The 14,461-nt window shown below is 39.2% G+C and overlaps 1 protein-coding gene across 1 annotated transcript; it reads left to right on the top strand.

Moving 5' to 3' along the window:
* The first annotated feature begins 11 nt into the window (after positions 1 to 11).
* LOC133869063 (transcription-associated protein 1-like) lies at positions 12 to 14,190 on the top strand. The gene is made up of 20 exons (XM_062306037.1): positions 12 to 255; positions 579 to 801; positions 888 to 1,278; positions 1,752 to 1,901; positions 1,983 to 2,204; positions 2,373 to 2,594; positions 3,008 to 3,661; positions 4,298 to 4,558; positions 4,704 to 5,051; positions 6,958 to 7,370; positions 7,445 to 7,874; positions 8,320 to 9,618; positions 10,104 to 10,364; positions 10,448 to 10,738; positions 10,833 to 11,234; positions 11,546 to 11,977; positions 12,120 to 12,398; positions 12,510 to 13,061; positions 13,163 to 13,378; positions 13,872 to 14,190. The coding sequence occupies exons 1-20, from the start codon at positions 12 to 14 to the stop codon at positions 13,989 to 13,991; spliced, it is 7,410 nt and encodes a 2,469-aa protein (XP_062162021.1). The 3' UTR covers positions 13,992 to 14,190.
* The last annotated feature ends 271 nt before the right edge of the window (positions 14,191 to 14,461 follow it).

Raw genomic sequence — 14,461 nt, 5'->3', positions numbered from 1 at the left:
TTAATCAGAAAATGATGCCCAAAGAACTTCTGCAGAGCAGCCTCAGGCGTATTGTAGTCAACTTAGTTCATACCAAGAACCTCAGCATGCCTCTTCTGCAAGGCATGGCCCACCTGCTTGAGCTTTTGCCCAATTGGTTTAGTATTAACTTGGGTGGCAAATTGTTAGAGCACCTTAAGAAATGGTTGGAGCCAGAAAAGCTTGCACAGAGTCAAAAGTCATGGAAGGCAGGTGAAGAACCGAATATTGCAGCGGGTAATGCATCTATCTAGATTTCATCTGTTATGGTAAAGAGTTGGTTATACGTAAACCTACACAAATCCTTTTGAATGAACCTTCTCCAATTATTTCTTTAGCTCTGAAAAACGACCATTTTGTTGTTTTCTATTTAGTGTTTTTTTTATCGGAACCTGACAGTAAGATTTTCAAATACGCAATGATGAGTTGTACCTGTACGGGAAGGAACCATAGAGAATGTTTTGTTCCTTGTGGGTACGTACGTATAAGTTATAACCGAATTGGTTATAACCCACTTGCTTGTTCTGATGATATCATGTCGATCTCTCTGTTCTGTGCAGCTATTATTGAGCTTTTTCACCTCCTTCCCGCGGCTGCATGGACGTTTCTTGATGAACTTGTAACCTTGACAATTGAATTGGAAAGAGCATTACCACCAGGACAAGTGTACAGTGAGATTAACAGTCCATATCGTCTTCCACTAACTAAATTTTTAAATCGATATGCAACAGAAGCTGTTGAATATTTTCTCAATCGATTAAGTGAACCAAAATACTTCAGGCGGTAAGGTGTACAGTGATGAATAAGTTGATTTTCTGATTTCATTAGAGATCAGATATTAACTTCTTTCCTCTGTTTGTAAAATTCAGGTTTATGTATATAATCCGATCAGATGCTGGCCAGCCGTTGAGAGATGAACTTGCAAAGTCACCACAGGAGATACTGCGAAATGCCTTCCCAGAATTTGCACCTAAATCTGATGTAGCTATGACTCCAGGAACTTCAGGTACACCTGCTGCAATATTAGGCAACGAAGGCCTTGTCACTCCGCTACCTGATACTTCTAATCCAGCATCTGCCCCCTCTAGTGCAACTTCAGATGCTTATTTTCAGGGACTTGCACTTATCAAAACATTGGTCAAATTGATACCTAGCTGGTTACAGGATAACCGTCCTGTCTTTGATACCTTGGTACTTGTTTGGGAGTCACCTGCAAGAATATCTCGTTTGCATAATGAGCAGGAGCTGAATTTAGTGCAAGTGAGTTTATTTTGATTTGCGCAAGTCATTAAATTTCTGCTCTTTTGTTGTTTTGTTAGTGAGAGATTCTCATATAAAATCTTTCCTTCTCCCTGATTTAAGATTATACTAGATGCCTGTTTCATTGTATCTAATGAAGTAATGCTACATGTCATACCTATGTCCCTCTTGTGTTCCTCTAAAAATGAGGTGGCTTTTAAAATCACTATTGAGTTTGTGATTGATCAAAATTGAATTTTGATCACATGGTGATTTTAAAAGCCACATCATTTTTAGAGGGACACAAGAGGGACATGGATATGACGTTTAGAGTTACTCCTGTGCATGACATAATTATCCAATTATCCTTTACTCGTCTCATTATTGATTATGTACCTTTTTCAGTTTTCTATGTGGATTTTCCACGTAAAGTTTTTTGCTTGTCAGTTAACTGGTGACTGAGACTTGTTTTCATCACAATTGCTGAAATGCAGGTGAAAGAAAGCAAATGGCTTGTCAAATGCTTCCTGAATTATTTAAGACATGACAAAACAGAAGTCAATGTTCTTTTTGATATACTCTCCATCTTCCTGTTTCATACCCGCATTGATTATACCTTTCTGAAGGAGTTTTATATCATTGAGGTACGTCAATTCTTGGATCTGATAAGAGTTCTCTGTCATATTTTAATTATTCATGCGACCAATCGTCATGCATTCTTTCAGGTTGCAGAAGGTTATCCGCCCAACATGAAAAAGGTGCTTCTCTTGCACTTTTTGAACCTTTTCCAATCAAAACAACTTGGTCATCATCACTTGGTGGTTGTAATGCAAATGCTTATTCTCCCAATGCTCACTCATGCCTTCCAAAATGGCCAAAGTTGGGAGGTCGTTGACCCTACTATTATAAAAACAATTGTTGACAAACTTCTTGATCCTCCAAAAGAGGTGCTTTCTTGACTTCATCCTCAACTTTTGTGTGTTTTGCTAATCTACCTGTCAATTCTGTTTATAACTAACAAAAAACTTGCATTATCTAATCATTTAAAACCAATAATGTAATGGTAGTTCTTTTCTTAATTAATATATCTCAACTATTCTGGACCTCTTTACTAGGTTTCTGCCGAGTATGATGAGCCTTTGAGAATAGAACTTTTGCAGCTCGCCACGCTGCTTCTTAAGTATCTCCAGAATGACCTTGTCCATCATAGGAAAGAGCTGATCAAGTTTGGCTGGAATCATCTCAAACGTGAAGATAGTGCCAGTAAGCTGTGGGCATTTGTGAATGTTTGCCACTTCTTGGAGGCCTATCAGGCCCCGGAAAATCTTATTCTCCAGGTATGGCTGTATAGACTATTAGACTTCATGTCTCTAGTGAATTATTATATCATAATGATATAATGAAATTTGTTAGTGCTGATTTTCTAATTTACCCAGGTTGCCGTCAATAAAAAAACTCAATGAACAATTTTTCTGTCTGAATCTATGTTTTCTGATGCTGTATGTTAATAATGTCAGAATTGGAGTACTCGGATTATACCTTTTTTTGGTGCTCCTGGTTCCTACCTTCAGCAGAATCCTGCCACCTCATTTTTTTTTTCTGCAAAATCTGGAATAGTTGGGTTTTCTACTTTGTTGTCTATGGTCATATGAAACGCGGTTGTGCTCAAACATGCACCGTCATTTTTGCGCACAAAATATATAAAGCAAATGTTTCTATATGGTAATCTGACCCAGATTTGAAACTGCAGGTTTTTGTAGCACTTCTTAGAAGTTGCCAACTGGACAACAAAACGCTAATCGAGCAGGCCCTTGATATACTAATGCCAGCACTACCTCGAAGGTTGCCTCTGGGGGATTCTCGTATGCCAATTTGGATATGGCACACAAAAAAAATTCTGGTTGAGGAGAGTCACTCAATCCCCAATTTGATTCACATTTTCCAGCTCATTGTTCGCCATTCAGATCTCTTCTACAGCTGCAGAGCACAATTTGTACCGCTGATGGTGAATTCAGTCAATCGCCTTGGATTGCCATATAACACCACAGCAGAAAACAGGCGTCTTGCCATTGAGCTTGCTGGATTGGTGGTTGCTTGGGAAAGGCAAAGGCAAAATGAAATGAAAGTAGTAACTAATAGCGATGTACCTGGCCAGAGCAGTGATGCATTTAATCCTGGTTCTGCTGGTGCTGATCCTAAGCGTTCAGTGGATGGGTCTAATTTTCCTGAAGATTCAAACAAGCGAGTAGAAGTTGAGCCTGGTCTTCAATCCCTCTGTCTAATGTCACCCGGTAGTGCATCATCAATCACTAACATTGAAACTCCTGGATCTGCTAGCCAACCTGATACAGAATTCAAGCTAAATGCTGCTATGGAAGAAATGGTTATCAATTTTCTTATCAAGGTGAGGCTTTCTTTCGCTTGTGCTTTCATCTATGAGTTAGATCGACTGATGATGCCAGATTACAGTTTCATTGAAGTTCCTGCTTTTGGGTGTTAAAACCTCATAGATTTAGATTTCATGGTTGTCTAACCTGTTGATGTTCTGCTTGTTTGCAACTTTCTTTGCACTGTTGTCTAATTTATAAATTTTTACTGGAATCTATTTTCATTTGGTTCTTGACTTTGTTATATTGTCAATTTATTACTTCACATGAAACTCCAATTGATTTAAATTTGTGTGGTGTTCTGTTACAATTGATGGGTTAAAGGTTAAAAAGTCCGTCTCCCACTAACAGATAAACAATCCATCCAATCCCCTCCTATCCCACGATGCAGTACATGTCTGACTTGTATACAATGTATGTTAAAAGGCAGTTTCCTGAAATGCCCAAGTTGAGAATGCAGTTAACTAGAAAGAGTTACCATCTTTTGCACTGACCAACTTTCTTTTGGTGCCCAAGTGCCATGTCTTTCATCTTGAATAAATCTGAGTTTAACATAACGACATTTCTGCCTCCATTGATCTGTCTAAAATGTTGTGATGTTTTATTCATTCTGATGTTTGGTTTACTGCATTTACTTCTCTTTTTGAGAACAGGTTGCGTTGGTGATTGAGCCTAAGGACGAGGAAGCAAGTATAATGTACAAACAAGCTTTACAGCTACTTTCACAAGCCTTAGAAGTGTGGCCTACGACCCATGTTAAATTCAATTATTTAGAAAAGCTGCTGAGCAGTATTCAACCATCTCAGTCAAAGGACCCTTCCACTGCTCTTGCTCAGGGCTTAGAGGTAATGAACAAGATTTTGGAGAAGCAGCCACATTTGTTCATTAGAAACAACATCAATCAGATTTCTCAAGTATGTCCCTGCCCCCTTTATTTTAACTGATAGGTCCAATGACCAAAATTTTCATATTCATCATTGGTGCTATTTGTGTTTCTTTCTTTTATTTTTTTTTTTAATTTTTTAATTTTTATTATTATTTTTTTAAAACTTTTTGTAGATTCTTGAACCCTGTTTCAATCACAAAATGTTAGATGCCGGAAAGTCATTGTGCTCCCTGTTGAAGATTGTCTTTGTTGCTTTTCCCCTAGAAGCTGCCACTACACCACAAAATGTTAAACTATTTTACCAGAAGGTTGATGAGCTGATACAGAGGCACATTAATGCTATCACAGCTCCTCAAGCATCAAATGAAGATAGCACTGCTAGTTCAATTAGCTTTGTGCTGCTTGTCATTAAAACCTTTGCAGAGATACAGAAGAACATCGTTGACCCTAACAGCTTGGTTCGTATTCTTCAGCGCCTGGCACGAGATATGGGATCATCAGCAGGCTCTCATCTGAGACAAGTATGCCCTTATTTTCTTTTTTGTTTTCAATGGAGAGGTCAAATTTATAACCCCCCCCCCCCCCCCCCACCCTTTCCCTTTTGTGTTTTGACTTGTTTTTATCCATACATAACTTGAGTTTTCTTGTTTTGCAAGGATTACTCATTTACATGACCACTGATTGGAAAGTTTTCGAATCTTTTTTATTCACTTTCTCTTTTGATGCATCCCCTGCCTTGCCAATGGCAATACGAATTTTGGTATTGTGCCAGAATGTTGGATTTCTTTCCACCTGGTGTTCCATGCTTCTGTTCCTAAATTTTTTTTCATATTGCGTGTAGTCCATTGTGTTCATATGGTCGTTACTGTTCATTTTTTCCTTTGTTCCTGATTGTTTTAAGTGTAATCTTAATGATGTCAATTTTAATTTAGGGTTAAATACCTTATTAATACTTGAGTTTTAAGCTTTTATCAATTTGGTACCTGAGTTTCCATTTGTTTCATAGGTGTTACTTGAGTTTTGAGAAAAAACCCATTTAGTACCTTTGTTTAGTTTTCCATCCAAAAATTAACGGTTCGCCACGTATCAAATTTGAGATTGACACGTGGCACTACAAAAAATAAAAATAATTTTTTAAAAAAAATTAATTAAAAAATAATAAAATTAAAAAATTAAAAAAAGAAAAAAGAAAGGGCCGGTCTAGGGTGGCTGAACCACTCCATGGGTGGTGGTTTGGCCACCCCTTGAGAGAAAAAAATAAAATAAAATTGAGATGGTGGTTTTGGCCCTTAGGAGTGGTTCGGCCACCCCCAAGCCGATCGGTTTGGGGGTGGTTTGGCCTGCCTGGCTTGGGGGTGGCCGAACCACCCCTAAGGGCCATGGGGATGGCTTGACCACCCCCAGACCGGCCGGCGGCCGAACCACCTCCCAAGGGCCAAAACCACCATCTCTCCCTTTTATTTATTTTTTTAATTATTTTTATTATTATTATTTTGTCTCTCGAGGGGTGGCCGAACCACCCCAGCTCAGCCACCCCCTTTATTTTTTGTTTTTTATTTTTATTTTTTATTTTTTTTTTATTTTTAATTAATTTTTAAAGAATTTTAATTTTAATTTTTTTATGTAGTGTCATGTGTCAACCTTAGATGTTGACACGTGGCGAACAGTTAATTTTTAGATGGAAAACTTAACAAAGGTACCAAAGTGGTTTTTTTTTTTTTTTTTTTCCAAAATTCAGGTACTACCTATGAAACAAATGAAAACTTAAGTACCAAATTGATAAAAGCTTAAAATTCAGGTACCAATAAGATATTTAACCCTTTAATTTATGCGCATCACTTTGGATAGTGCAGAGTATTTCAGATTTGTTTTTGAGGGTCAAAAGATGGAGTAGATAGAAGGGATTTCAGTGATCATATTTTCTCAGAACAGATTGTACACTGATAAATTTCCTTAGGAATTGGGTGTCAATTATGAGCCTTCATTTCGTTTTTCAATCTTCAAATGAAATCAGACTCTGACCATTGTTAATTATTAGATATTGTTTTATCTTGGAAACTGTGAAGATGTCAATTTTTGGATCCATGGCCAACATTTTGCCAGTCTGAGGTTGTCTGCCCAATGTGCAGACTAGGTGAGTTTTGATGTGTCAGACCCAAGTATGATGCAATTTGTCATGGTGATTATGTTTTATTAAGTTTGGTATATTATTAATCCCACTTGATGTTTGTGTCATAGTTGTACATTCTGCTCTTGGGGTCTTCTCCAAATTCTGATTTGCAAGTTCAAAGTTGAATGCCTTGTAATTCTTATTCACTAGGATCTTGATGTTTATTGGATATTATCACATCAACCGTTATTTTTACTTGACACGTTTTACTTACTCATTTGTTGAATTACATTAAGCAAGCTACCATCCATATCCAGGGCCAGAGAACCGATCCTGATTCTGCTCTCACTTCTTCTCGACAAGGTGCTGATGTTGGAGTAGTCATCTCTAATCTAAATTCTTTTTTGAAACTTGTCAGTGAGAGGGTCATGCTTGTTCCAGAGTGCAAACGATCCATAACTCAGATCTTGAATGCCTTGCTCTCAGAGAAAGGTACTGATTCTTGTGTGCTTCTCTGCATTGTTGATGTGATAAAAGGGTGGATTGAAGATGACTTCAGCAAGCCAGGCACATCGGTCAAGTCAAATTCTTTTCTATCTCCGAAGGAAATAGTTTCTTTTCTTCAGCAGCTTTCACAAGTTGATAAGCAAAACTTCTCCCCTAGTGCTCTGGAAGAGTGGGATAGGAAATATCTACAGCTTCTTTATGAAATTTGTGCTGATTCAAATAAGTAAGCAATATATTTTTAGTCAACTTGTATTGTACTCACCATGATTTTAACAGAATATTTTGATTGGCTTCCAGATATCCTCTGCCCCACCGTCAAGAGGTGTTTCAGAAAGTGGAAAGGCAATTCATGCTTGGTTTACGGGCAAGAAATCCCGAAATTAGGATGAAATTCTTCTCACTTTATCATGAATCTCTTGGGAAAACATTGTTCACAAGGCTGCAGTACATTATCCAACTTCAGGACTGGGAAGCTTTGAGTGACGTCTTCTGGCTCAAACAAGGTCTTGACCTTCTTCTAGCGATCTTAGTTGAGGATAAACCTATTGCACTAGCTCCAAACTCAGCGACGGTGCCACCACTTGTGGCTTCAGGTCCTCTTCCAGATTGTTCTGTGATGCAGGATCAGGTTCCTGATGTTCCAGAAGTCCCTGAGGATGCTCCTCTCACATTTGATGCCCTTGTTTATAAGCATGCGCAGTTTCTAAACGAGATGAGCAAACTTAAGGTAACTCCATTTACCTTGTCACAGTTGAGGACCACACACCGTGTCAAGCTTTAAGGATTAGATATCCCTTTTCAGTTATTAGAAGTGAACTATGGTTGTTTCGTATAGTCTACACATGTCGCATCCTCTTTGTCTGCATGGTGCACTTTCCATCTCAGTTAAGATAGCAACATTTGACTGTTAAGGTACCATCTTTGTTTTCTAGGTTCAAGTTTCTTATATATTGCAAAATCATTCTTTTTCTTGGCCTTTTTAAAGATACCAGATAAATGTTTGTAACTGAATTTGCCTGATTCTTGGTTTTAGTATGTCAAAGTCCACTGTTTTGTTGTCGTAGTTGCTGTTGTTAAGCTGTCTTGACAAGCATGTCAGAATTTAGATTCTTAGTTATTTAATGTAGATCAGTCATTATCTCTGAAGTTGACGTTTGACTCCCTTCTTTTAGGCGTCAGATCTTGTTGTTCCATTGAGAGAGCTGGCTCATACAGACGCTAATGTTGCATACCATTTGTGGTTGTTAGTGTTTCCCGTTGTTTGGGTGTCCTTAAACAAGGAAGAGCAGTTAGCACTAGCTAAACCAATGATTACTCTCCTATCAAAAGATTATCATAAAAAGCAACAAGCCAGCAGGCCAAATGTTGTGCAAGCACTCCTAGAAGGGCTTCAGTTGAGCCGCCCTCAACCTCGGATGGCTAGCGAACTGATTAAATATATTGGAAAGACTTACAATGCATGGCACATCGCATTGGCTTTACTGGAAAGTCACGTCATGTTGTTCATGAATGATACGAAGTGCTCCAAGTCTCTGGCTGAGCTTTATCGCTTGCTTAACGAGGAAGATATGAGGTGTGGGTTGTGGAAGAAAAGATCAATCACTGCAGAAACCAGGGCTGGGCTTTCTCTAGTTCAACATGGTTACTGGCAGCAGGCTCAAAGTCTGTTTTACCAAGCCATGGTTAAGGCAACTCAAGGTACATATAATAACACGGTACCAGAGGCTGAGAAGTATCTTTGGGAAGAGCAATGGCAGTATTGTGCTAGTCAACTTAGTCAGTGGGATGATTTGGTAGACTTTGGCAAGAGTGTTGAGAATTATGAAATACTACTTGACAGTCTTTGGAAGTTGCCCGATTGGGCATATATGAAGGATCATGTAATTCCAAAGGCTCAAGTAGAAGAAACTCCAAAACTTTGTTTGATTCAAGCATTTTTTGCTCTTCATGATAGAAACACAAATGGTGTGGGGGATCCTGAAAACATAGTGGGGAAAGGTGTTGATCTTGCTTTAGAAAAATGGTGGCAGTTGCCAGAAATGTCTGTTCATGCCGGGATTCCTCTTTTGCAGCAATTCCAGCAGCTAGTTGAAGTTCAAGAATCAGCTAGAGTCCGTGTGGACATTGCAAATGGTAACAAACATTCTGGTAGTTCTGTTGTTGGTGTGCATGGAAATCTTTATGCTGATCTCAAGGACATCCTTGAGACTTGGAGACTGAGAACTCCAAATGAATGGGATAATATGTCTGTTTGGTGTGATTTGCTCCAATGGAGAAATGAAATGTATAATGCAGTCATTGATGCATTCAAGGATTTTAGCAACACGAATACACAACTTCATCACCTTGGTTATCATGACAAAGCATGGAATGTCAATAGGCTTGCTCACATTGCTCGTAAGCAAGGCCTTTTTGATGTTTGTGTGACAATACTTGAAAAGATGTATGGCCATTCAACCATGGAAGTGCAGGTAATAGAAATTATACCAAGTTTTTTTGTCATATCAGGAAAGGTAGAACTGTATCCTCTTTGCCCCGTATTTCGGATCTTTTCCATGAGTGCATGTATTTGTCATTCGTTGGTCCCGCTTTGGAGAATTTTTGGCCATTTAAGTTAAAACTGTCCAATTGATTTTATTCTAGGGATAATGAAATCTTACTTTGCCACCCAGATGTAATTTTTCAGACGGTTGTTTGCATTCGTCATTTGAGTGGATTTTCTGGTAACTTTTATCTATGTCTAGACATGTCTGGTGGTTATCTTGAACCTTCTGGATGGGCATAGAGCATGGAGTTTTCTTTCCTCCTGAGCTTGCACCTCTGTTTGTCAAATCTAAAGCAGTTAGTTAATAGTTTTCTTCCCTGCATTACCTCCTCTTCTGGACATCAATCTCTTTGGTCTTGAGGAGGGATGGCAGATGTAGGTCGCTAATCAGTTTTCTGTTGCATGTTGCAGGAGGCCTTTGTTAAGATAAGCGAACAAGCGAAGGCTCTTCTGGAAATGAAGGGGGAGCTTATCAATGGTCTTAATCTGATTAATAGCACTAATTTAGAATATTTTCCCATGAAAAGCAAAGCAGAAATTTTTCGCCTGAAGGGGGATTTTTTGTTAAAGCTAAACGACACTGAAGGTGCTAATCTTGCATATTCTGATGCAATCAGCCTTTTCAAAAATTTGCCTAAAGGATGGATAAGCTGGGGAAATTATTGTGACATGGTACACATTTTCTTCTGCTTTTGATGCCATTAGTGTTATTGATGACTTGTTTTCAATACTGAACTGCTGTCTGATACTTGTAGGTTTATAAAGAAACCAATAATGAGATTTGGTTAGAATATGCTGTCACCTGCTTTCTTCAAGGTATCAAGTTCGGCGTATCTAACTCAAGAAGCCATCTTGCTCGTGTTCTGTATCTTCTCAGCTTTGATACTCCCAATGAGCCTGTGGGCAGGGCATTTGATAAGTTCTTGGACCAAATACCCCACTGGGTTTGGCTTTCTTGGATTCCACAACTCTTGCTTTCCCTGCAGAGGACAGAGGCTCCTCATTGCAAACTTGTTCTGCTTAAAATTGCCACTATATATCCACAGGTAAATTCTTTTGATTTGTGTATTGCAAAAATTGATGAAGTACAATACTTCATTATGATGGTAATCTTGAGATTCTCTTGTAACAAAATTTCAGGCTCTGTATTACTGGCTGCGCACATATTTGCTTGAACGACAGGATGTTGCAAATAAGTCTGAACTAAGTAGACTGGCAATGGCCCAGCAAAGAATGCAGCCAGGTGTCTCTGGCACTGGTCCTGGTTCTCTTGGCTTGGCTGATGGCAATGCGAGAGTACAGTGTGATGGTGTATCCTCAGCCAATCAACCTCACCAAGGCGCTCAATCCAGTGGTGGAATTGGATCTCATGATGGTGGAAGCTCTCATGGGCAAGAACCCGAACAGTCTGGTGTGGAGAGTAGTGACCAAGCTTTGCACCAAAGTACTTCAACCATCAATGCGGCTAGTGCTTTTGATGCTGCAAAGGATATAATGGAGGCTCTCATAAGCAAGCACACTAATTTGGCCAGTGAACTTGAGGTTATGATTTCCACATTTGATTATTTTTTTAGTTGATGGAATTATTTACTTCTGTCTTGCGGTTCATAATTTTCAAGCCATCCTGCTCAGATATGTTTCTCCAGAAAATTTAATTTCATTTAGTGTACCCTCCCTCATCTAGAGAAATAGATTTTGAGAAAAGAGGTAGGAAATATCTTGATTGGTTACCACAGTTCGTCACATGCTTATTGATTAATGTTGGAAAAAGAAATTATGAGTAGAGTTGTGTCCGTGAGTTATATTCTGAACTAAATGTTTTAGCTAAACTTTTTTTTTCCATTTTTTTACAGGTTCTGCTCACTGAAATTGGTTCAAGGTTTGTAACTCTGCCAGAGGAGAGACTTCTGGCAGTGTTTAACGCACTGCTCCGCCGCTGTTACAGGTACCCAACTGCTACTACCGCAAAGGTTCCCCAATCTCTCAAGAAGGAGCTCTCCAGTGTTTGTAGGGCTTTCTTCTCGGCAGATGCGGCGAATAAGCACGTTCATTTTGTGAGAGAGTACAAGCTGGATTTTGAACGTGATCTTGATCCAGAAAGCACATCTACTTTCCCAGCCACCTTTTCTGATCTGACTGAACGATTGGAACATTGGAAACATGTTATCCTAAATAATGTTGAGGACAGGTTTCCAGCTGTCTTGAAGCTAGAAGAGGAAAGCAGGGTGCTGCGTGACTTCCATGTGGTTGATGTTGAGGTTCCAGGACAGTATTTTAGTGATCAGGTAAGTTAAGCCAATGATTTTTATATTTTGGTTCTATAAACCAATGATTTTTAATTGATTTTCATAAAAAGACACAGGTTTTTTTAATGCTTGAAATTGGCTGTCTTCTTTGCTATTCTTATGAAAACACTGCACCATACAGGAAATTGCACCCGATCATACAGTGAAGTTAGACAGGATTGGAGCTGATATTCCGATTGTGCGAAGGCACGGAAGTAGTTTCCGGCGTCTGACTTTAATGGGCTCTGATGGCTCTCAACGTCATTTTATTGTCGAGACATCTTTAAGCCCTAATGCTAGAAGTGATGAGCGCATATTGCAGCTTTTCCGGGTGATGAACCAAATGTTTGATAAGCACAAGGAATCAAGACGCCGTCATATATGCTTTCACACTCCAATTATTATTCCTATTTGGTCTCAGGTTATAAGCTTTTCCTTGCATGGAAGCCTGATTTCCTTTACTTAATTCTGCCTTCAATTTTCTTGATTCATTTGCCGATTGTATTCTAATAATTGCTAACTGCATGAATAGGTCCGCATGGTAGAAGATGATTTGATGTACAGTACCTTTCTTGAGGTGTACGAGAACCACTGTGCAAGGAATGACCGAGAGGCATATCAGCCCATCACTTATTTCAAGGAGCAACTGAACCAAGCTATGTCCGGCGAAATCTCACCGGAAGCTGTTCTAGATCTCCGTCTCCAAGCTTACACTGAAATAACAACAACTCTTGTAACTGACAGCATTTTCTCCCAATACATGTACAAGACTCTGCCGAGTGGAAACCATATGTGGGCTTTCAAAAAACAATTTGCCATCCAATTGGCCCTCTCAAGTTTCACGTCATTCATGCTGCAAATTGGAGGAAGGTCACCGAACAAGATATTGTTTGCTAAGAACACTGGGAAAATATTCCAAACAGAATTTCATCCTGCATACGATGCAAATGGAATGATCGAGTTCAATGAACCCGTGCCTTTTCGTCTGACAAGGAATATGCAAGCATTCTTCTCCCATTTTGGAGTAGAAGGCCTTATTGTGTCTGCTATGTGTGCTGCGGCACAGGCTGTGGTTTCACCTAAAGTGAGTTTTAATTTACTGAGAAATATGCGTCAATATGATAGTTAAAGTAACTGATTAATAACCATGTTTATCAACTTGATCACACATTAGCCATATTGCAGCAAAATCAGCACCTATGGCATCAATTAGCCATGTTTTTCCGGGATGAGCTACTTTCTTGGTCTCGGATAAGACCACTTGGCATGGCCCTGGCCCCGGCCCCCATTTCTGGAGTGGGTAGTATGAACCCCATTGAATTTAAACAGAAGGTCACAACCAATGTCGAGCATGCAATTGGCCGGATTACTGGAATAGCCCCACAGTATTTCTCAGAAGAGGTAAGCCCCTGCCTCCGATTTCACCAAGTAAGCGAATTTCCGGGAAAAAAAAAGGATGAAACGAGGGAATGGAATGGAGAATGGGGATTTTTCCCTTTCTTTGTTCAAGGTGAAAGAAGAGATGAAAAGCAAAGAAACCTGTGATTTAATTAATTATTAGGGGAATGCTGCGCTCCACCCAACACAAAAGTGGGGCTTAATTAATAGAGTGTGGGATTTCCTTCCATGCATTCCCTTCTAAAATACATCCAAACACCAGAACACGAGGGATTCCCTCCCCATTTTTTCTTTTCATTCCCTCCCTTTTCCCATTTCCCATTCAAACACACCGGAATATGTATCACGTTTACCATCAATAAAATAGTACAGTCAATTTGCTTGATCATATTATAGAAAACTGTGTACTACATTAGTTTCTGATCATTCTGTGGTATTACTGACTTCTCCGTGAGTATCTGATCAATTGTTGTATTGTTTTTTTTCTTGCACTCAGGAGGAGAATGCCATGGACCAGCCACAGTCGGTGCAGAGGGGTGTTACTGAGTTGGTTGAAGCTGCCTTGACCCCAAGGAACTTGTGCATGATGGATCCAACTTGGCATCCATGGTTTTGACCTCAGTACTGGAGCACCCATGGGCCGATGACCGGATGGTAGTCTCTGTTAGAAGGTCGGTCGCAATCAATTCTCCATCGTAAATATGATGTAAATACTGTTATTTTGGGACTCAATTTGAAAAATGAGTGTTTTGGGTGTCATGTGTATAAATCATTGTTAATTGAAGTAAATTCACGTGCAAATGTAAAATTCTGAATGTGCTGTTCGATGGGTTTATACGCCCGCTGTATGGATTGGGCACTTCAAAGGCCATAAAAACGCTCCAGAGAAAATGCACGATCGTGTAAGAATCGTTCATATATGGTAGTTGATTCCAGAAGATCCTCATTGGGCGGATACTAAGGGTATGTTTGGGTTTGTGATTTCAAAAAATGCGATTTAAAAATAACGATTTTAAAATGTGATTTAAAAAAAACGATTTTTAAAAACGCAGTTAAGCGTTTGGCAAAATCGCAATTTGGCCTTTA

Source organism: Alnus glutinosa, chromosome 5, assembly GCF_958979055.1.
Source record: "Alnus glutinosa chromosome 5, dhAlnGlut1.1, whole genome shotgun sequence".
NCBI lineage: Eukaryota > Viridiplantae > Streptophyta > Magnoliopsida > Fagales > Betulaceae > Alnus > Alnus glutinosa.
This window is presented reverse-complemented; position numbering and strand designations above follow the sequence as displayed.

Excerpts from the sequence above, each read along its gene's own strand:
- LOC133869063 (XM_062306037.1), top strand. The coding sequence starts at position 12 with ATGATGCCCAAAGAACTTCTGCAGAGCAGCCTCAGGCGTATTGTAGTC. Across the intron at positions 5,052-6,957 it reads CAGGCTCTCATCTGAGACAA|GGCCAGAGAACCGATCCTGA; the intron begins GTATGCCCTTAT and ends ATCCATATCCAG. Across the intron at positions 7,875-8,319 it reads ACGAGATGAGCAAACTTAAG|GCGTCAGATCTTGTTGTTCC; the intron begins GTAACTCCATTT and ends CCCTTCTTTTAG.